At 38.5% G+C, this 22,819-nt stretch overlaps 2 protein-coding genes across 8 annotated transcripts; both read right to left on the bottom strand.

Annotated features, from left to right (window-relative positions):
- Positions 1-3: 3 nt before the first annotated feature.
- mybl2a (v-myb avian myeloblastosis viral oncogene homolog-like 2a) lies at positions 4-7,809 on the bottom strand. Of its 4 annotated transcripts, none has more exons than XM_010740891.3 (13): positions 7,681-7,809; positions 6,581-6,640; positions 5,469-5,571; positions 5,235-5,306; positions 4,950-5,042; positions 4,635-4,855; positions 4,329-4,449; positions 4,133-4,186; positions 3,773-4,005; positions 2,932-3,634; positions 2,554-2,796; positions 2,032-2,232; positions 4-1,851 (listed from the first exon to the last, which is right to left on the bottom strand). In XM_010740891.3, the coding sequence occupies exons 3-13, from the start codon at positions 5,568-5,570 to the stop codon at positions 1,249-1,251; spliced, it is 2,646 nt and encodes an 881-aa protein (XP_010739193.3). In that variant the 5' UTR covers position 5,571; positions 6,581-6,640; positions 7,681-7,809; the 3' UTR covers positions 4-1,248. The 4 variants fall into 4 exon arrangements, with proteins under 4 accessions (XP_010739193.3, XP_010739192.3, XP_019112314.2 ...); XM_010740890.3 differs by lacking the exon at positions 7,681-7,809 and adding an exon at positions 6,878-7,135; XM_019256769.2 differs by lacking the exon at positions 7,681-7,809 and adding an exon at positions 6,773-6,882.
- A 2,751-nt stretch (positions 7,810-10,560) lies between these two features.
- Positions 10,561-22,311, bottom strand: sgk2a (serum/glucocorticoid regulated kinase 2a). 4 transcript variants are annotated; one of them, XM_010752163.3, is made up of 13 exons: positions 22,104-22,311; positions 20,447-20,508; positions 19,524-19,585; positions 19,173-19,230; positions 18,340-18,423; positions 16,699-16,830; positions 15,623-15,735; positions 15,442-15,478; positions 15,245-15,331; positions 14,971-15,066; positions 14,237-14,392; positions 13,809-13,898; positions 10,561-13,595 (listed from the first exon to the last, which is right to left on the bottom strand). In XM_010752163.3, exons 2-13 carry the CDS (start codon positions 20,465-20,467, stop codon positions 13,440-13,442), a joined length of 1,092 nt encoding a protein of 363 aa, XP_010750465.1. In that variant the 5' UTR covers positions 20,468-20,508; positions 22,104-22,311; the 3' UTR covers positions 10,561-13,439. The 4 variants fall into 4 exon arrangements, with proteins under 4 accessions (XP_010750465.1, XP_019112178.1, XP_019112177.1 ...); XM_019256633.2 differs by having other exon boundaries at positions 19,524-19,582; XM_019256632.2 differs by lacking the exon at positions 22,104-22,311 and adding an exon at positions 20,581-20,675 and having other exon boundaries at positions 19,524-19,582.
- Between the last annotated feature and the right edge of the window lie 508 nt (positions 22,312-22,819).

Raw genomic sequence — 22,819 nt, 5'->3', positions numbered from 1 at the left:
TTATTTTTAGAAACATTTAAATTACAGCGATGCCACAGTCATTTTACAAACATTGCTTGAATGTTCGAATGTGTATTTCAGCGCAGTAAATAGTTATTTCATGTTTTGATAAAAAAATAAAATGGACTAGCAGGAAACTGTAGAGAAAATACCTTTATTCTGTACACTGGTACATTCTCAAGTTCATACTGTTGCAAAAGTTGCCCACCTGTGTTGATGCAGAATGACTGCCAACCCCCATCAGACAATTTATTTAAGAAAAAAACCCAAAACAGTTTATAAATCTCCAAGGCTCTTCAGCATCAGAGCACCTCTGCTGCATCACTGACCAATAAAAATGAAAAATATAAACAAACTGTAAAAGTCTAATAAAAATAAACATGGCTTTTACTCATGAAATTCACTACCAAGTGACCCAACAGTCAATCTGTACAGCAGTGCACAGCATTCAATACAAATAAATTACAACACAGAAATACTATTTGCTTACATGTACAGTGCATTTTCAGTCATTTAAATCTTTTGGGCACTGAATAGCCAAACGCTCACAGTGCAATATATAAGAGTACAACAGATGACACACAGCCTGATGCTAAAGCACTTTAAATGACGATTTGATTGTAACATCTTTAAAATCATTTCAATGTCATTAGAGGTGGATATGTGCGTTGCTGTCTTCCACTGTTTTTTTTTTAATGTTGACTGACCACAGATGTTTCATTGTCTCCTTCGTCTGTGAGAAGCAGCAGCTACAAAAAGACAAAATTCATGTTCACTCTCCTGTACTGCATTTCTCTGTCTCCTAAATTCATACTTCTACTTTTGCATTATGCTCAAATACAACACTCCTTTATTATATAATATTGTTTCTGGAACGTAGTTCAGCTACTTTGTGTGATGGCCAAACAGAAGCTGCCGTTCGATAACAGTGCAGTCACCTGAACCCACAATCCACAGAGAAACGACAACAGTTAAAACTCTATGATGGCGACCTGCCGGTTGCCTTTGTCCTTGTTATTTCAAGAGCATATTGTCCTCATACTGTTAATATATTTTGCTGCTGTTGACGACTCCTGCAAGGTAGAAATTATGCTAAATTCAGTTTTTGACAGACAATTGACAGCATAAATTTAATTGAGAGGGATCAAGTCAAGGCATGAGGGAGTCAACTGTTTGTAAAAAAAAGTGTATTTTATAATAAGTGAGAGTGGAGGACAGAATAATCAGACCCAATTGCAATTTGACCTATCAGTGTTTAGCGATCCCACTGGGCTTTTTAACGGTCTTTGTCTTTAAAGAGTTTTTGTATAGAAGTAGTCTCTCTGTGGTGTGAGGTGGTAGGCGGCTCCTCTTGGCTTTTACAATACATGTTGCCATTTGACACAGCCGGTCGAAGCCGCCTGAGGTGGCTGGTACTGCCAGCAGCTTCTTGGCGATGCTTTGGAGCTGAGGAAACCGAGTCGCAGATTTCCAGTACAACACACTGGAGTTGCTTTCCAGCCGTGGTTCTGTTAGGTACATATCAAGCTCGGACGTCTTCATGGTCTTCGCAGGCGGCTGGAGAAAGTTAAAGATGGACTTGCGCTTAAGGTCGTTTCCTTCGACACCATCGCAGTTGTTGTCATCCGAGCTGCAACCAGATGCATCCATCAGCGTGTCGGCTTGGCTCTCCTCTTCACCCTCCTGCTCCTTTTTGGAGTCCTTGCTGGTCTGATCTTTGTCTGCTTCTACGGGGGGAGGTGCTGAAGCCTCCATGCTTCCTAATGCGGCTTCCAAGATGGCACGAGCCTGATGCTTTGTCGGAGGTGTTAGGAAACCGGTCTGATCCTCCAGTTTGGCGTCAGAAAATGGCTGGAAAGAAATGTTCAAGCCAGGATTAGAACTCTGATTCTGAGTATGGGTAGGTATGATATGTATTGTTTTCTTCCATGTACTCAGAGATGTAATAGGGAGCTCAACATAAACACGGGGCTCTACAGAAATTAATATAAAATGGGTGTAAAATCCCATTTGATGCAACAGTACATGTACCTGGAGTTTGATCCTGGGGTCAAGCACGGCAGCTAGTATCATGTCTTTCTGGTGAATCAGGGACTGGAAGCGTGTGTGGAGTCCTGTGCGGAGGGCCTTGTTGAAGTGGGTGTAGTTGGTGGCAATGCTCTCTAAGGTCTTATCAAGGCCAATGAGGGAAGGTATGATGAAAGAGATGGTCACTCCGTTTCCTTGCAGGACCTGGGTTAGAAGAGGCAAAAAGGAAATGATCTCACACAATCTTCAACCAACATGTAAACAATATTTCTAGTCTTTAATCCAGGCTCAGTGTAAAACAAAAATTACAACATTCCTGCTGCAACATTGATGGATTTATCATTGGTTGCTTTTTTTCCCCAGTAAATTTAAGTTTTCAACTCTAACAAATATCTGTCACAGCCTATACTGTATTAATCACCAAATAAGCCAACACAGCTATAGGTTTTGAAAGATTATGGTAATTCCAATGTATATTATGCGTATTATTATCCACTAACAACACTACATCAAGCTCGCTTTTACCTGCAAGGCCTCCCCAAAAGGTTCAAGGAGACCCAGAATGTCAATCACTTGCTCCCTCTTGACCATGACCAGAGGCGGAGCGCTGGCTGCGTCGTTAGCTTCTATGCGAGCCTGAGCTAGGAGAGTCATGATGGCGCTCCAGGTGGTCTCGTGCACCATACGACGTAAAGACAGCATCATGGAGTTCCAGCGACAGTTAGTGGATGAAGGGCACAGGGACACGTTGCACTCCTTCAACAAAACCTAAAGAATAAAATGAAAAGAATGATCAAAGTGATAAAGGAAAGAGGTCTGATCTCTTTGAATCTGTGAAACATTCAGACCGATCTTACACTAAATTAGAAAGGATTAAAAATCAGTTTTGTCTATTTTTCCTACCTCACTCCAGTAGGCGCTGCTCCTAAAGAAAGCCAACACATTGTGGACCTGAGAGAGCAGGTTTTCCACAACCCTGGAGTTCTTCAGTGCCTCCTTTATCACAAGTTGCAATGTATTGGCCACACAGATGGTCCTTGTGCCAATCTGCAGCTCTGAAAAGGGGGACTCTGTTTCAGACATCTGGTCTGACAGAAATGCCACTAACTCATCTCCATCTGGTTCTCCTCTGTTAGATGAGCGCATAATTTTGTAGTCGCAGAACAAGTTGTTCCCAACCAGGACTTCTTTGGCTTGGTTGGCGAGGACATAGCCAATGCTGTGAGGAAAGATGCCGTAGCTGAGCAGCACACCTTCAAGCTCCTGGGCCACTGCGGTACTGAGGTTTTTGTGGCTGAGGTGACGAAAGGCTACGATGGGGCGGCGGATCTGCCAGGAATCACTGATAAAGTGGAGCTGCACAACAACAATGGCTTCTTCCACTGGATGGGATGAATGCCCTGCCCAGAGATCAAAAGTGACATGAATAGCGCTCTGACTATCTTTGGGTTTGGCAAGGCAGGCTTTGAGGTCCCGGATGAGCTGAGGCTTGATAGTTTTCTCCACCTCATCATAGAGCTGCAGGCCCATAACACGCTGGGATAGCTTGCTGTATTCAGGGCTGATGGTACTGATGAATGATCTGAAGCCAGCACCTTCAACAAAACTGTGGGGAATAAAATGAAGATACACTGACATCATTCAGACTCATGACAACATTTCTTTAACTCAGCAGTTAACAAATTTGGGAATTTGACAACAACCCAATAAGGACACTGTAATAGCAACTAGCATTAGAAGTCACCTGAGTGGCAGCATGTCTTCGGCGATCATCCTCAGTGCTGCATCTGTAAACTTTTTCTGGTCCACTGCTGCAGCACCTGAGCTGGAGCTGGGACTGGAACTTGAACTGGGGGGCAAGGAGGGACTGTGGGAAGAGAACTCTCTCCTGGAAGCTAAAATCTGTGAAACCGACACGTCCCCCTTATGCTGAACTTTCTGGGGCTCCATCTGCTTCTTTTCTTTCTTTATTCTGACCTGCAGAAAAACAGGAGAGTGAAACGAAGCCTGCCAGCTGGGAACATCATTTAAGAAAATACATTTTCTATGACAGTCATGGTGATTATGGTGTTGGCTGAGAAAGTCTAATCTATAGCAAGCTTACCATTTTAGGAGTTACTGGTTCAGCATCTAATACAACGTCACACTTGAAGTCCACCTGTAACACAACATATAATATGAATGCAGAGAAAAAAAAACACCAGCAGACCACACATTTATAAAAAAAATAGTAGAAATCTGTAAAAGCTGAAAATAATGAGCCTTGTAAAATATGTGGTTAAATTCAATAAATACTGTACCTCTCCTTCCACAAACTGTTGAATATCAAGGGAAATGCTGTCAGCAATGTCTTTAAACAAGCCCAACTCTGCTTTACGTTTGATGCTGCAATTATAGTGATTTTTTACAGAATTGTCTGTCCTGCAAAACAAATAAAAATAAAAAAAACATTAAAATCTGTGTCATCCCTGATTAAAAACAGGATGATACCTTGTTACATTCACACATTTATTTTAAGAATAACAACCAAACACACAATGCATTTGACTGCTTATCATCCGCCTTCTTAAATTTCAGCTAAATCAAATCACTGCTAACCGACCCACCTTCCTGGCAGGAGCCTGGCAATCTCAGCCCACCGGTTCCCCAGAATGGTGTGGGCTTTGTAGATGATGAGGTCTTCTTCATCGGTCCAGGAGCTCTTTTTCACCAGTGGATCGAGGTGGTTGTGCCAGCGCTCACGGCACTGTTTCCCCATCCGCCCCTTCAGGTGCCTGGCAATCAAAGACCAGTGTTTGTTGCCGTATTTGTCCACCAGCTCTACAATCTGTCAGAGAAACATAGGAACCCAAAGTGAGATGAGACAATATTAACTGCGTTCAAGCCAAGATTGTGTCAGATGTTTTGTGTAGTTTTTCCACCTTTTCATCTTCTTCTTTGGACCAGTAACCTTTCACTATATCAGGATCCAGGTGCTTTTTCCAGCGGTGCATACACTGGAGCTCTGTTCGCCCCTGTCAAAGCAACAGGACATGTCTTTATTATCCAAGATGAAAATAATTAAACACGGTGAGATTAGTTAGCATTACAGAATTGAATTTTATAAGTTCAACAACACGACAGATGTAATATCGTAATTTGCTTTCTTTACATTGCTGATTCATTAATTCTCTTTTACTTAGCTAATGCTTCTGTTGATTACTTACAGGTAAAAAACTGGCAATGGTTTTCCAATCTTTTTTCCCAAAGTTGCTGGTCAGGATTTTGAGATTGTCATCCTGCATACAAGAACAAATCAGTTCAGATATAGTATAATTCAATGTGTACTTTAAAGTCACCTATCAGGAGTTAACTTGAACGCGGTTTGTTTCTTTTGATGTTAGCCAGGGAACCGACCAATCAACGGAAACCTCCATGACAAAAGTTTTCTTTTCACTCACCTCTTCCAGAGTCCATTTGACTTTACACTTGGAAGCATCCTTTTTATCCGCCGTGTCTGAGTCAGTGTCATTGTACAGATTACTGTCAACCTCTTGTTCCATGCTGCAACCACGCAGATGACATAACAATAAGATGATTAAGTAAAAAAGACACACTAGACAGTGTTTAGAAATTTACAGCGTGCATAAATTAACATGTCATGATCGATGTGATGTAATGTAATCTAATGATTGAATGTTATTGTTAATACTTTGATCAAAATTCCATTCACTTTTGTTGCGTTGAGATCAATTGACATCAGACATTTCAGTTGCAGATGCATCTAAAACTCGTGGTGAGCGATCAACAAACAAATATGACACATTCTTAGTTGTGTGTTGATGCTACACTTTAAAGCCTTCAAGATAAGATTGAAACACTGTTTGTATGACTCTGCTTTTGGTTATAGTGTGCACCTGCCTGGCCTGTGTTATGTTGGGAGGTGTTGTTTTTAATCTTGCTATTAAAAAAGCTTTTAGTCTATGGTACTTAAAATGACTTTATATGTGACCAACTGTCGAAGACAAAGTGGCCACAACTGTAAACGGCCAAGACAGGCAGAAGCATAATATTTGACATAAAATATAAAAACAAAATATAACTACATTGTTGTTATTTTGTTGTTGTCTTAACGTTTCGCAACCAGCTCCATGGCAACGAGCTGGCTCAACTGCCTACTTTGGAAGCTGAGATAGCTTAGTTGCTAACATTAGCTGCTCCAAAACAAACGATTTATAACATAAATGTGAAGCGTTTAGCTGTATATATATCGTAACAGCACATGGAAAACTCTCAAGATAAAATTATTAATTATTTTAAAAACAAACAGAAACAAATTAATTAACTTACAATGTAACTTTGCTTTAAGTTCAAGCTAGCAAACTTTCGGTTAGCAGCGCCCATGAGGAGACGTTGGCTCGTCAGTTCACGAAGTACACCGCCTCTAGCGGCGAGTGTGCGCAAGTGCAACAACCCTTGCAACATTTTTCATAGGCAAAATTATTGTGATCATGTCGATGTGACACAGACAGACAGCCGGACGTGACAGTAAGGAAAACACAGAGATACCTACCTAAACTTCAGACTGTGCAACTGCTTCTGGAATTCAGCCGGGTCCAGCTTTTCCAGCTCGCTACCGTGACACACAACAAGAACAACGGCTTTGAAACGGACATGAAGGAATTGAAACTCTCTCGTACACACACACAAGGCAAAATCAACCATCAGATTTACATTTGTAACGCTGATTACATTGAATTATTACCTATGTGTGGACTCTCCACCCCGAGCACAGCACAAAACACACACGGTGGTAACTGTACTTATGGAAACGGTTACTTCTACGAACGTTACCGTTTCCTTCACTTACCCGCGCGACATCCCTCCTGTGTCTCTGTCCAGCAGACAGACTTTCAGCTGCAACAGTTTCAACAACTCACGTATTTAAAAAACAAAACAAAAAAACAAGCAGTCTTTTCCCGGAAACCTCCAATCGCATACACACAATGAAATCTATGTTACAGAAATAGTTCAGGAACTCGTGGTGTTGTTTCAACAGACATTTACCCGGGAATGAAAACCTGAGGTCTGTTCAAGAGCACCACAGCTACACACACACACACACACACACACACACACACACACAGAGCCCGGAAACGATCCATGCGAGTGACGGTTGCAACCGACGCTAACGGCTAACGGCTGTAACGGACATTAACGGCTAAACGGCTCCTGTTGCACCGTGGTCAGGAGTTTATTTTCCAACGAACGAACAAATATGTTTAAAATAACAAACCAGTCTGCACGCAAACATTGTTGAACGCTGTATTAACACATCACCATAAGAAATATTTAAACTAAATTAGCATTATTCACAAAATCGCTGGTGGTGGGCCAGTTATTTATGCTAAGCTAACCAGCTAAGCGCTGCTAAAATAACTAAAGTCTGATCTTAAATAAGTCTGATCTTAAAACAGTAAACACAGTTTAATTTCAACTTTTGTTAAATTAATGCCAGCAAAATGCCAATATTAACCCATGATGGGTTATTGGAAAGTTTTTCAACATAACTTTCTGACTATATTTTGGTCAGTGATGACACTAATAAACATTATCACAACATTGTGTCAAAAATAACAATAATCTGATTAATGTAAGCACCATCTTACTTACCTTTCAGCTTTATTTATGGCTTATCCTTTACAATATTTTGACTTATTGTCACTTGCAGGTTTTTTTTCCAGACGTGTGTACCCGTATGACGTCACGGATGGTCAGTTCACTTTGCCTGTTTCAACGTCATCCCTGCTCTCTACAACACTGTTGCTAAGCAACCGTTTATCATTCACAGTTATTTAAAGTCAATGTGCTTTTTGCACACTGAGACTCTTTTCATGTGAGAGAAAATATATGTAGAAACATATTTTGTTTCTGACTTCAGCCTTTGCACCCTAATGTGATGTGAACCACATCTGTTACTAACAGTTCTGCATGTTTATATTTAACAGCCTTGACTTCTGTTTTGCATATTTATACACTACACAAATTGCATCAATGAATCAATCACCCTGATCATGTGCTGTGTTTCTCATTTTAACCACTGAGTGGGGCAGTTGTGTAGTAATATAATGAGCCGTTACTAAGCTCACAGCTGTTTTCTTCCCACAGGTGACCAGCTTTGTCTGTTGGGATTAATAATTGACCTGCTGATCAATTAATGAGCCTCTGCTGGTTATTGTTCTTTATTTGTGCAGAAATTAAACATCCTACAGACATAATAAAAACTGACTGATGCTTGTGACAAAGAGAAAAAAAATAAAGGTGACAAACCAACAATACAATCTTTATTTTTTATAAGGCTTCTTCAAACTCTGTCTCACATTTATTATTTTAATCATTCACTGTTATCACTGCATCAGAACATTTATTATTTTTTATTTTATTTTATGATCATGACCTTGCTTTGTTGTCATTGGTTAATTATATATTTTCTGATCTTTTGTTTCATTTTTCATGGGTACCACTTTGTTGTCAACAAAGCTATCATTACTATCTTGATTTTATCACACAAATACACACAGCTTAGTGGATGATAGTGGAGAATAACAACAGGAAAATATAATTATAACCCTGTATGTTTCAGCATACATCTTCTAATGTCTGCCCTTCCTGTCTACATACATCCATGTAGTATTGAGATCCATTTTTAAAGCTGATTGATCATGTTTATGATGACTTTATGTGATTTGAATGACTGCCATTTTAATATTTGTTATTCTATTTGTACACAGTTTCACAAATTGCCCAGTACAACCACAGTTGGTGGTTAAAGGCCTTGCTCAAGGGCACCTACAGTAAGTGTTGATAACAATGGCAAGGTAAGCACTGCTTCATCACTTTCTGCACTCAACCACTGCATCTAAATATACTCTATAATCTGTCATCCTTTTCTTGTATTCTCCTTTCTCTCCTCTCTTATTTGTTTCAGACAGCAGTGAGAGGCACAATAACAGGAACAAATGTATGATATAATAATCTCTTCCTTGCCGATAAGGCAGAGTGGGTAAACATTCATCAGTAATAATAATAATGGCATTAATATCATGATATGTGCTTCACCCTCTACATGTTGTCACCCTCATGTTGCACAATATTACCTGTCAAATCTGTTTGAATCTGAGCGTTACCTTCCTGTTTTGTCTGTTTGGAAATGATGCGGTACCGATTCCAAATAAAACAAACATACATGCTAAACACATTAGGTGTTGCACACTATATGTATCACATGCACACAGATGATGCCACTAAGCACACCCTTAAAAAAACTATAAAAGTACATACTTGAACTGCTCTCTTTGACACAAAATTGACAACACTGTTGTCTGCTTAGTGTGTATATGTTTGTTTTGGGTTTAGCGATCCCTCTATTCCCTGTTAGCCGCATACACGGATGAATACAATTTGGTGTGTCTGTGTTTGGTAACACACACGCAAACTATCACTATGTCGTGGTTGTAATACCACTGCAATTCATCTGTTACATACAGTACATTACAAAATGACCACTGATTTTTATTGTGTTTGGTCAAGGTTGAAGTGAATCAAGCTACTTTATGTACTGTTGGGCTGTTTTACGTTTTTAACTGAGTCTTAAAAACATTATTTTATTGAAATAACTCTCAAGAAATCAGAGTTCCTGACACAAGAAAGAATGAGGCAGGTCAAGACACTGGACTAAGCAAAACATTTATTTTTAGAAAGTTCTTAAAGTTGATTTTCAATTTGAAATATTTCTCAAAAGCTGATCGGGTTTAGTGCAAAAATAATCTAGTTATAAAAAAATTAAAAATAATATATTATTATATTAAATACTTAATACTCAGTACCCTTAGACCCTGTACCTCAAAACTTTAAGTAAATATACTTACTATACCTACTTGCCACAAATAGTAAGCTGAGCTGTACTTGTTCAATGTCTGTCTGTAATTTAGTAATTATTTTAAGCTACTGAGCAAAATATCATCATAACCACAAGTAACTAAGGACAAAGTGGTAAAAAAACCTACTTTTGTACTTAGAGAGAATTTACCATGTAAAGTCACCTGTAATCCTGTAAGTTCATGCAGATCATCACTAAGATGTAGTGATTTATGTGTTATGAAAAAAATGTAAAAAAAAAAAGAAAAAGAAAAGAAGATTCATTAAGTACAAAAAACACATTACTTGTTGTTATGCACACACGTTTAATGGCTCATCCAAAAGAACATGTAAATGTTTTGACATCTGTTTGATTTATGAACACGTCTTCTATGTACATACACACACACACACACACACACACACACACACTCACACAGGCTTGGATCTCGGAGCTTCAGTTGGCATCTGCTGGCAGTGTGACCTGTCACACAGCAACCTCTCTGTTTACAGGATCAGTCAGGAAACAGCTTGACACGCAGGGTTACAGTTTGAGAAGGCACGTGGTGAACAAAGAGGGTGAGAGTGATTTTTCATTAACGTTGTAGACCACATAGAAAAATTAGAAGAAATTAATTAGTTAGTTAGTTAGTGTATTTAAAAAAGCATCTGGTACAGTATTGTATGAATTTGAACGTTGAAGTTTTTTAGAAAGGTAAATAGGAACATACTATGTTCAAGAGCTAGAAGAGCATCTTTAATATCGAATGTACAAACAAGAATAAAGTATATATAAATGAGAAAATAAAATTCAAAAACATCAAATGTCCAAATGTATCACCCATCACTGCCAACGTCAAGCACCATCAATCACCTCCTTGATTCCCCAGGCAGAGAGGCACTTCATGGTTTACACTGATACACTCACATTAATACAGTACATATAATCCTATCACTGTACATTTACAGCTGTTACATTTAGTATTTTCAACATTCAACATTAACTGTTCTAACATGTATCATGAAACAAAACTAATCACTGTCTGCTATCACAGGCTCAAATAATCTCCAGACAAACATATATGGAGGAGTTTCCCAGTTAACAATTAAACAAAACCATAGTCAACAGAATAAAGAACTATACTGTGACCGACTGACATTTTAAAAAGGTGCTGCATGGAGCATTTTTTAACATCAGTGCATCATCTACAAATGAATCCTGACACATAACTGCCATAAACACCTGCACTATATATTACTGATATTATTAGCTGTTTTTCATCTTTGATCACATTTTTTTTTTACTTTTGGTTTTAATGAAGACCAAACATATTGATGTGATTTAGAGTCTGTCACTTGATGGACTTCTACAGACTGAAAACTTCAGCTCTCTTTGCACTGGAAGATCAGTACAATATGGATCTGGTTTTCAGTAGTAAGAAATGTGGAACTGTACTTTATAAAGGTGATTACAAAGTACATAGGGACCTGTCTGCATTTGTGCCAAAAATGCAATAGACTGATTTCCTTTAGCATATCATATCAATGAGAATAAGCAATAAATTGTGTATTGATTATTGATGTTCAAATGCAAATCTTTGCACTGTTAAAGCAGTAGAATGCTCCCACTGTTTCTGGGACTACTTTTCACTTTTTTTTACTTTCTTCATTTAGTTAATTGGATGGCAACCTCTTTCAAAGCAGTAGTTAACCCAGGGGTTATTATTTTTGTGTACACATAAGAAATATGTTCACTCAGATCTGTTTTCTATAGAAATGAGACACTAAGGGCTTGGTTTTTCTGGCAAATGCAGTTTTTGTGCAATTTTCCTCAGCCATGAGTCTATTTTTTGCATCTGCATCTGTTTGATAATTTCCTGGCACCAAACAAACGTGTTTGTACCGGCAGGTGGGAGAAGAGGCACAGCTTATGCTGCGTTCATGCTGATTAGGCTGTGCAGCACAATTTCATTGCTCATTTTGAATGAGCAAAATTGCGTTTACAATTTAAACCTGCTCAGACCACCTCTTATCAGAAATGCAGACATAGGGAAACTGCTGTGGTTTTAGTTGGCAGAGACACAGGCGCACAGACCTCTAAAATCACAAAACACCCTCCATGCATGATAAGTTTGCTATATTTTTGTTCATCTACTGTAAGTTACTGCAGATTGGTATGCGCATCAAAATACAATTAAATGTGACTGTGAAAGATTCCTACCATTAACACCATTTACGCAAGAGAACACAGAGTTTAAACGTGATATTAAAGGACTAGTGTGTGGGATTTAGTGGCACCTAGTGGTGTAGTTGCTGATTGCAGTCCCATCGCCTCACCCTGTCCTTCCTAATGGGAAGGAGAAACTATGGTGGGCAAGGAAACATGCGAAAAACATGAAAGAGCCAGTTTAGTTTGTTTGTTCCAGACCAATGTAAAAACATGACAGTTCAACAAGAGTACCCACGGCATCTGTAGATATAAAAGGCTCATTCTGAGGTAATAGAAACATAATGATTCTTATTTTCAGGTGATTATACACTAATGAAAACACAGTTCTGCATGTTACATTATAAGCCTAACTTCTACACACTGGACCTTTAATTAGCTGCAAACATCAGCTGCCTATTCATTCTACCATGTATAGCATATTTGGGATGTTGTGAATGTTTTCTGTTGGAACTTCGGGTGCTTGGAGATGGGCTTTTCTCTCAGACATCTCAGCCTCTCTCTCTTTCTGTTTGACCTGTTGCTGCTTTTAGGCTCTCGTCACACATACACAAATGCTGGGGAGTGACCATCACCTGTCTTTGCTATTGACTGAAGCTTCGTTCGACAAAGTTCCCAGCATTTATGTATGTGTGTCCGTAACCTTAAAGAGGATGAGAGGAGCTCATGTGATTGGTGATTACTAAAGCTCACCTGCTGATTCTGCATTTCTCAGAGCCAGCTGTGCCTGGTTTTTGCCAATGCCTGGGGTCACCAATTCTTTTTTTTAATTGCATTTGCACTTGGAGATTTAGCTTGCACTCACATCTGTTCCACTTTTCAGAAAAATAAAGCCCAAAGTTTGGCTGTACACAGGAAGACAATGTACAGTATAATCATTTCAGTTCACAAAAGAATTATAAAACACACATTTTGGGTAAATCCAGTTTCACTTGTTCTTCATTCCACTGCAAACAAATTGAATAAAGATAGTTTGGACTGTATCTTAAAGATGCTCCTACTTGTGAGCTCTGTATATTTGGTAACACATTTATGTCGATCCTCACTATCTCTCTAAGAACAGGCATGGGACTTCCAGGCAAAAAAGTTTGACATATTTTAACCTTAACAGTTTCCATTGCAGGCACCCTCCCTTTCTACTACACCCTCAAGAGGAACAATTAGGAATAGCAGTCATCAAACACGATAGATCCATGTGGGATTTCTGCAGTGGTACACAAGGAGGTCTCATTTTCATGAGCTCTTAACTCAGAGGTATGTACAAAGTTTCAAACAGTTAAGTCATGCCTCACAGAAAGCTGTCCTCAGTGGCGACAAAGGAGAACCCATTGAATGCGTTGCTAGAGCTGGTGCCGGCGGTGAACTCAGGTGTCCGACTCACAGAGTTAGAAACCATTTCTCTGGTGAACTCTGGATCAATATGTTGAGTGTCAGCTGGGCCTCTCTGAAAGATGAAACAATTTTTGCAAGTGAGGATTAAGGGATTTAAGATAATATGTAAAGTGACTGTTAGACAGTAATACAGGAGGAGGTTTGTGAGGTTTTGATACTACTGGAAAATGTGTTGAAGGTAAATGATTGAAGAGGAGATATGTGAGAAGGTACACAGATGTCTAGACAGGCACACATAGCCGACAGACAGCCTAAAACAACTCACCACATTTGGGTTGTAAGGAGGAGTGATTCTCTTGTTGTAAAGGTCATCCCAGTTGATTGGAGAGAAAAAGATGTGGTTCTTTATTTCTAGCTACAAGTACAAGAAAGAAAAGTTATTTGTGTACTTTATGTAGTTGTAGTGATATTTTTCATTCCTCCTATTAAGAATTAAGGCTCGAACAGTTTGTAAAATTATTCAGCTGTTTTATACCATGACAGGGACTTTTGGAGGGACTGGGTGTAGCTGTTCTCAGAAAAACGAGTCCAAACTAGTTTAGTTAGTTAGTTTCCCAAACATGAAATAAGCATTGTGATTGACTAAAGCTAAATTTAATGGAGTAGTCATTTGAAAAGCATCCTTTGTCTAAGACTAGGCTTATTTCTTGTCTGGGAAACCATCTGAAACTATTTTTAATGTAATACACTCACAAAGTCAGCAATGGCTCCGAGCCGTCTGTGCTGGTCCTTCTGCAGAAGACCCAACAGCAGTGAGCTGACAGCATCAGACTTCCCTGGAGGTAGTGTCAGTGGCTTGTGGAGGATTCCATCATACATTTCGCCAACATCACGGCTGTAGTAAGGAGGCTGAAGCAAAGAGATAGATACAAACATCATTAGTATTAAATTATACAAATATGTCCACTTGTAGCTTGTACAGTAGTTTGGTCACGAACCAAAGTATTGGATAAATTAGAATTTTGACCTGATGGTGGCGCTGGAGGAAATGTTCATTGGGGATCACCAAGTGATTACAACTCATCCCAAGGGGAGCATGAATGTTTTTACCAAATTTCATTCAATTCTCTGATAAAGAGCAAGACATTTAACTTAAAACCACAAATGTCGACCTGTTGGTAGAATCAAAGGAACGTCAATCAGGATCATCAAGTTGGTATGATTCATCCTCTGGGGAACACGATATATGGACAAGATTTCATGGCAATCCATCCAATAGTTGTTAAGATAAGACTGACCAACAGAAAGACATTGCTGCTGGGGTGGCTACTAAGGGCCAACTTTCTATTACACTTTGCTGTGGATGTTCATGATCCCAAGAGGATGAATCCTAAGGTGAAACTGTGACTTTGGACACTGGATTGACTGTATTGTAGTCAAAAATGAGGAAGTTTACGTACAAATCAGCCACACACAAATACACATACCAGGCTGTAGATCATCTCATAGAGCACTGCACCCAGACACCACCAGTCCACTGTCCTGTCATACGCTTCCTTACGAAGAACCTCTGGTGCCAAGTACTGCAGACAGAGAGACAGATAGAGAGAGGGCAAATAGATTAATCCTCTTTCCAACTAGACTGTCAGTCAACAATTCCTAGTCAATAAAAAAAAAGAATAATAAATTCATATTTCCTGTTGAGTTGCCATCTGTAGAGTAGGAAAAACAGTTTATACAGTGTATAAAATATCCACTCACTTCTGGAGTCCCACAGAAAGTTGAGGTGGTTCCCTCCGGCTCTACACCTTCTTTGCACAACCCAAAATCTGTCAGCACCACATGTCCCTGCACACATGAAACACACTTGTATTTACATTTCAGCTACACCAGTGACAATTATTACAATGAGTACTCAAACATATGGAGGAGAAACAAATGTGACGATTCTGACTCACCTGAGAGTCTAAGAGAATATTCTCTGGCTTCAGATCTCTGCAACATCCAAGAACAAAGAGCAGATTTTCAAGTTATGACGTATAAATAGATTTGTGTACCTTACACACATTTTGAATGTAATAGACAATGATTCATGCCTCATGACAGGTATTTTAATAAACATAAGTCTATTGCTCTGACCTGTAAACGATGTTGAGAGAGTGCAGGTAGCCGATAGCGCTCGCTACTTCGGCTGTGTAGAACCTCGCTCTGGGCTCTGAGAAGCACCTCTCTCTTTGCAGGTGGAAAAACAACTACACGATGACAAAAAGAGAGAGAAAGATGATTGAGTGAATTAACTGAAATAGAGGATAGAGGGACAAATTAAAATGACATTAAAAAAATGACTTGTTAGAAGAAGACAGAGAACTAAAGGACGAAGAAAGGTAAAGTTACAAATTAAGTTAAGAAAACAAGAAGAGTGCGGGGACAGATTATTTTACAAACAACACATTCATTTAAAAAAGGCTTTCAATGTCGGTCTGGGATAAAACAACGTAGGACGAAAGCATGGTAAGGTATCTGTGTTTGAAAATGGGCCTGCAGGCTGCACGCCCACACACAAACTGTGTTTGATTTTATTTGGTGTGCGTCAATAAAGGATTACTTATTATGACATTGTTAGTGGAGCCGGATGCACAGCAGCTGAACGAGGAAACAAAATGTCCAGGGATACAATGTTAAACCAGGTCTTACTCTGTTACGCTACCTAGCATTTTAAAACCATTTGCCTTGGAATATTTTTAACAAGATAGTTAAAAATGTTATATGGATAGTTTCGACATTTTTAGAAATATAGAGATGAGAAGACTGAAATATTTGTATGTGTCTACACTAAATATAAAGCAGCTAGTATAAAGACTGGAAGCAGGGGGAAACAGAAGACTGGTTCTGTCCAATTATCAGTGTCAGTTTGGTAAAATTATACAAATAAGTTGCTTCTGTCTACGAGGTTATTACTTAATGATCTATGTGTACACACACAGTTAAGTCTACAAGGTCTTAATAATGTTGACCAGAGCCTTTATTAAAGGGAACATCTGCTCAAAGTTAACCTGGTTAACAGAAGCACCTTTTATATGGCCAATATACCAGATGTTATGGCTACGATCTGTCCCACATTCAGATAATTTTAGAAAGGACTCAAAAATGTCCACCAAAATTGTATTCTAAAATCATTTATTTATTTATTTATTTATTCAGTTGAAGACACATACCTCTCCCCCATTCACATAGTCAAGGACAAAGTAGAGCTTCTCTGTGGTCTGGAAGGAGTAGTGAAGTCGAACCAGGAATGGATGTTTCAGACTCTTCAGCAGCACATTTCTCTCCGCCATTATATTCTTTTGCTAGGGAGAGAAAATTGAGAAATTGATTGGTTTTGGGAAAAAGAATACACTTGAAGAAATGAACAATAAAGGAGAGGAAGTGTGCAGGAATCTTAATGTGTTTTCCATTCCCAGCAGTTTACAGGGTTGTTTTGATGCTGCACGTTCTATATTTATCATATGATTGAGAACCTTCATCACATTGCTTTAAATGCTTTCTGTCATTATGTCTTTCCCGAATGCTTACTTAACTGACTACACAAGACACTACTACCAATGAGATTTGAGTATTTCTGCCTACAGAAAAATTCAGCCTCAAAGAAGAAACTAAAGAGAGAAGGCGGAGGAAGAGCAGGAGGAGGAGAGTCACAAGGGAAATGAGACGAGACGAGTAGAATCACGAGGGAGTGAAGTATGAGGGGGAGAAGAGGAGACAAAGCAGTATTAAGAGAAACTATGTGTGTTTCTGCACATGTTCATGCATCATATGCGTGAGAGACAAATATAAAATTCCAGTGGCTAGTTAGAAGACACATTAAACCTCACAAAATACACCAAGCAAATAGAAAACACAAACAAAGACACTGCAGAGTGACTGCAAGTGTGTATTTGTAGTATTTTAGCTGTGCAGTAGAAATGTGCAGGATATATTTTCTTGTTTTGTGTGTGTCACCTTTAGAGTAAGTGGGTGCATGTTTATTATTATTATATCATTAAAATATAAATTAAATAATTGTTCAATAGTGCCTTTTTATTGTTATTTTTGACATAAAGGTCACAATTATCCATTTTCTGTAACTGCTGGAGGGGGGGCTGGAGCCGATCCCAGCTGACATTGGGTGAGAGGCAGGGTACACCTTGGATACGTCTTTAAAGGTAACATGTATCACAAAAGGTTCACAAGATCAAATAGTTGCCTGGGTTTCAGTCGAGAGTTTGAGTATGTAATAATTGTCTAAATGCTGTTATAGATTCTCTTCTTCCCTGATGACACCAAACATCTGAGGGAAAAGCTGAAAATTATAACAATAATTAGCCAGTGAGAAACTGGCTAAAGTGTGTTTGATCAGATATTCTCTCGGAGAATTGGCCCTGTTTGTTTTCTGGGAGTTGTAAAATCTGTCCTTTGAACGGAACAAGCTGTAGATTAGATAAGATTCAGATCGTGTTGCAGGGTCAAAAATACTGTTTACTAATAACACTCAAAGATACTCACACACATTTTCCTCTTGGCTCACTTTGAGATATTTTCCACCTTCATCTATTTTAGCCTGGAACATCAGACCATGACGTTCAAAATACTTTGACCTATTTTGATTTCCTCATCTTAATCTCTACAAAAGATATCTGCTTCATCACTTAAGACATCATATCGGGGGTTAGTTTGTATCACTTCATATATTTAAAGGCAGCATTGTATTTACTCTATCGTCTTTAAGTGAGGTTTAGTTTGTGTATTTATGGGAGAGAATAAACAAAAATGAATAAACAGACAATCAAAAAGTTGAATGCTGTAACAGCTGAGCCCACCTCTTTTTTCTTCAGGATGACTTTCTTCTGCAGCACTTTGACGGCGTAGAATTTGTTGTCGGCTTTGAGCTTGGCGAGCAGGACCTGCATGAAGGTTTGTTTGTTAGAGGTTTGTTTGGTAAACACGGCCTGCGCCACCATCTCGACACAATGCTGTCAGGATATTACATCAACCCCATCTGAGAACAGCACACACAATGCAGATATGCGATCTGTGGAAACAGATGATACTGGGAAATCTGAGCAGTGTGTCGATACAAAGACAAAAAAACTGATTTGATGATGACCACGCGGCCTGTAAAATTATAATTAACATTACTTTTATGAGAATGAACATGAAGAGTTTATTGTATTCTTTATGTGAAACACCTTTTTTAGTGTTTTGCTGCTTCATTGACAGGATGATGTTCAAGTAACCTTAAGAGGCCTCAGTGGATTGTAAAGTTAATGATTCATGAAGCTGGCAGTACATTTTGATCAGACAGTACTCAGCAGGTAGACTCTCTCTGACCCTGTCTGCTATGTCAGCAACAGCTCACTATCTCTCTTTCTTACACTCTCTTTTCTGTCAATAACAAGGTCAGTACGATAAAACCGCTGCATACACAGAGCGTAACTTTTGATATGACCCACAATTAAGTCAGGATCTATTAAAGGCTATTGTTCCTTAACTACACCTCATGTCACCTCATGTAGTTTCACTGAAGAGTCCCTGCTGGTGAATATGTGACCTGAATGAGTTACAATGAGCAAACAGTGGAAAGAAAGAAACCCCAAGTTATATTCAGCAATAAAGAGACAGATAGATAAATAAGTAATTGTTTCAGTGTTACCTTTCCAAAGGTCCCTTTGCCAATGACTGCCAAGAAGTCAAAGTCAGTGGGCCGGGCACTGAAACAAGAAAACAGAGTAACATATTAAATGTTTGGCAGACAGAATGGCACAATATCCTCTGAAGCACTTTATTTGTAATGGCCTACAAATGGTGGAAAAGCTACAAGTAAATAACAAACAGTAAAAAATTAATTAATTAAGTAAAACTGACCTTCTCTGGAATCTGAACTTTGATACATTAAATAATGTATAAAAAATACTAAAGATGCCATTTGTAAGAGTTTTACTGAATTAATGATGATTGGCTGATCCAGACAGGTATCTATATACTATCTACGATATCTACTGACTGTGGGTTTGCTGAAGGTCCCAGGTTGACATCATCATGGGGAGAGGAGGATGGTAACCGCTGCTGGGGGACAAAACAAAGAAATAGACTTTTAATTCATTTATCTAAACAGACAAACCATTAAGAACTGGTGAAACATCTTCATTAACAATTCAATATCAGCAGGAACATGAGCCCATGTTCACAGTAATAAATGCTATTTCCAGGAGAAAATATGACATTTCAGGCCATTCAAAAGTTGTCTATCCACGCTGAAATACCAAAACAATATGAAAGTAGCCAAGTGATTTATGTTCTGGTTGGGGAATATGATATTACATTAAAAAGGTTTATATGGTGAGAAGTCTAAACATTTTTTTTTTTCTCTTTGCCTCACTGGGATTGAAAACTGAAAACATTTTCAAATGTAACTATAGCATTTGTGTGTGTCGCAGTTAAACCAGTTTAACAGAGCTGAGTATAATAACAGTCAATGAGAGAACAATCAAGTGAGCGCCACGATCTCCATTTAAAATAATAGTCATTTAATTAGAGCATATTAAACAAACCAAAGAGTGGTCTCTATAAAGTAGTAACGGAGAAACAGTGACAGTAAAATGCAAAAAATATTCAGCCCGAAGATAAAAACATCACATTTCCTCATATCACATGATTACTGAGTCGTTACAAAACCTCTGATGAAAATTTTTCGTGTCTCACAGAAATCATCCCTGACATTTTCCAGGAATTTGTTTTTCTATGTTTTGACTCTTCAACTCGATCATTGCGTGGTTTGACACAACCTAACATAATGTGATATGACATGAAATCAACTACATCACAAACAGCCACATCCTTTTTCTTAATTTTAACTTGGCTGTAGGCAGATCCTCTGTCAAATGGTTAGACAAACATAAAAGAGTACAAAGACTTAGATACACTCACATTACAGTGTGCCATAGCCATTATCCATTCCACTGGAGATCTAGCATCAGTGTTTGTCCGACCTGTGAGAGGAGAGTTAGTCCTGAGGGTCAGCAGCTGTACATGAGCAACAGTTTGGGCTTTAAACCATCAACCTTTATCCATCCAACCTCTTCACAGATACAGTTTCTCTCATGAGCCTGAACTCAGAGGAAGCTTCTCTTGTCTGACTGTGTGTGTGTGTGTGTGTGTGTGTGTGTGTGTGTGTGTGTTTCCTAATCGACTGCTGACCTCAGTGGGATCCAGAGGAGCTGGTAGATCTAGTTTGTGAGTAAGATGCTGGAACAACAGAAACACAATGGAGGACACTGTGTCTGTGCGTGTGTGCGTGCATGTGTGCGTGTGTCTAGGGACTGTATCAGTGAGCACGTTTACATTGTCAATATTGTCATATCTGTGAAAGCATACGGGATGACCAAGGTCTCTCTCTCACACACACAGAATGAAAAGTCACAATTGTTACTATCAGATTGAATTTATTCTAATCACACAACACATGATGTGTAGATCGACATTAAATTAATCTAGCTTCACAAACGGAAAATGCTGCAGTAATTAAAAGATATCCCTGAATTAGCATACTAATAACATGAGGAGGTTCATAAGTATCATGAGAGATTTACGTCAAAATATAAGCATCTATAACTCCCGGTCAAGATCTAGCACTGATTGATCATTTATTTTTCCCTTTGTAAATTAACCTACATGATATCACTGACTTCTTTGTAAGAAAATACATAAATCATACATAATGCATAAATGAATTAAGGCCACCCAGTCCGCTGCAAAAAAAAAAAAATTACAGTATTTAAATTGTGCATTTTACCAAGTCATACCCACGTTTATCGCAGTTTAAGAAAAGACTGATTTGATTTACACAGAATTGGATCAACGATGTAAATAGATAATGGAATACATATTGATTCTCAGTTTCCCAGTTTATCTTTTGCCATTTGGATAAGTAACTCACTTCAAGATAAAAACTCAAATCCACCTTCTGAATATACTAAAGGGGGAATTAATCCTCACAGCAAAGGATTGTTAATAAATAAAGGCATAAAGGGACAAAGAATCTGCAGGTATTTAAAATGAGCACAAGCATTTACTGTATATATATATATATATATAACTATAACTATACCAATTTTGCCAACAAGGACGTCCAGACTCAACAAATCAGCCTAAACTCTGCCACAGTGCCTCAGACAAGAGACATGATTTAGTTACCACGGAGCCTTCTCATGAATATTAAAACTACAAGTCTGTGATCTGAATAAGAGTGTTATAAGTTTCTCAGCACAGATTCAAAGACCAACAAACATAATGAGAATCCTATATAAATCACAGCCTGACATCTGCATAGACTAATAGTGATGTGGAAAGGAATTCAATAACCTGAGGGCACTATAAACTCAGATATCATGTTTTACAACATATAAATATTAGCATCATAACACACAATAAGGTTGTGGATCATGACAGCTTTTAAGAACAAAACATAACATTGATAAGGAGAAAATCCAGTTTTATCCTCCAGCATGGAAAATAATCTCTGTAATTCAAGAATAACAACACAGCACACAGACAGTCTGGTGTGAACTCAGTAGAGTTTGCTCACCTGTGTGCAGAGGTTGAGGAGATCAGTGTGCTGGACACTGAGGAGACTCACAGCAGAGTGCTGGCTGAGCTGCAGGAGGCTGATCTGAGGTCAGTTTTCTGTTAGATTTCAGACGGCCATGAGGGAAGGTCGACTTGAAGACAGTGAATCATTGATGAACAGTTTCAGAGGTTCAAAGCGAGGCGGAGCTCACACTTGTGTGTGAGGCTGTCCAGACGTCAAAAGAATCTAACTTCCGGACCGCTTTCAAAATAAAACATATTTGTATAGATGACATAATATATATAATATAAAATATGTACTTCTATACACGCCTAATACACTAACTAGCTTTCATGACTCATATTTTCTGCTTTTCCCCTGATGTCGATTGATGATGTTGGTTGATGATGTTATTGCTACGATTTACAGAGTTTCCTGATGGACAGTAAAGTAAAATGCAAAGAGCTACAACTGAACTGCAATTACAACTGCAATGTAACCAGGCTCAGCAGACACTATGGCAGAGTTGTTTAATTTCTAACATATTGAATTTTTTGTTGCACAGACACAGACATCTGTTTAAAATATTACATATTTAATAATATTGGGAAAATACAGTTTACTGCTCTCAGCATAATTATAAATGAGCAGTTTATTTATGTCATTTACTCTATTTATTAATTTTAATTTACTATTACTTTATTAATTTATTTTACTATTACTGCAGTCATTTT

Source organism: Larimichthys crocea, chromosome XV (genome assembly GCF_000972845.2).
Source record: "Larimichthys crocea isolate SSNF chromosome XV, L_crocea_2.0, whole genome shotgun sequence".
Taxonomy (NCBI): domain Eukaryota; kingdom Metazoa; phylum Chordata; class Actinopteri; family Sciaenidae; genus Larimichthys; species Larimichthys crocea.
Note: the sequence above shows the minus strand (reverse complement) of the source record. Positions and strands in the feature narration are given on the sequence as shown.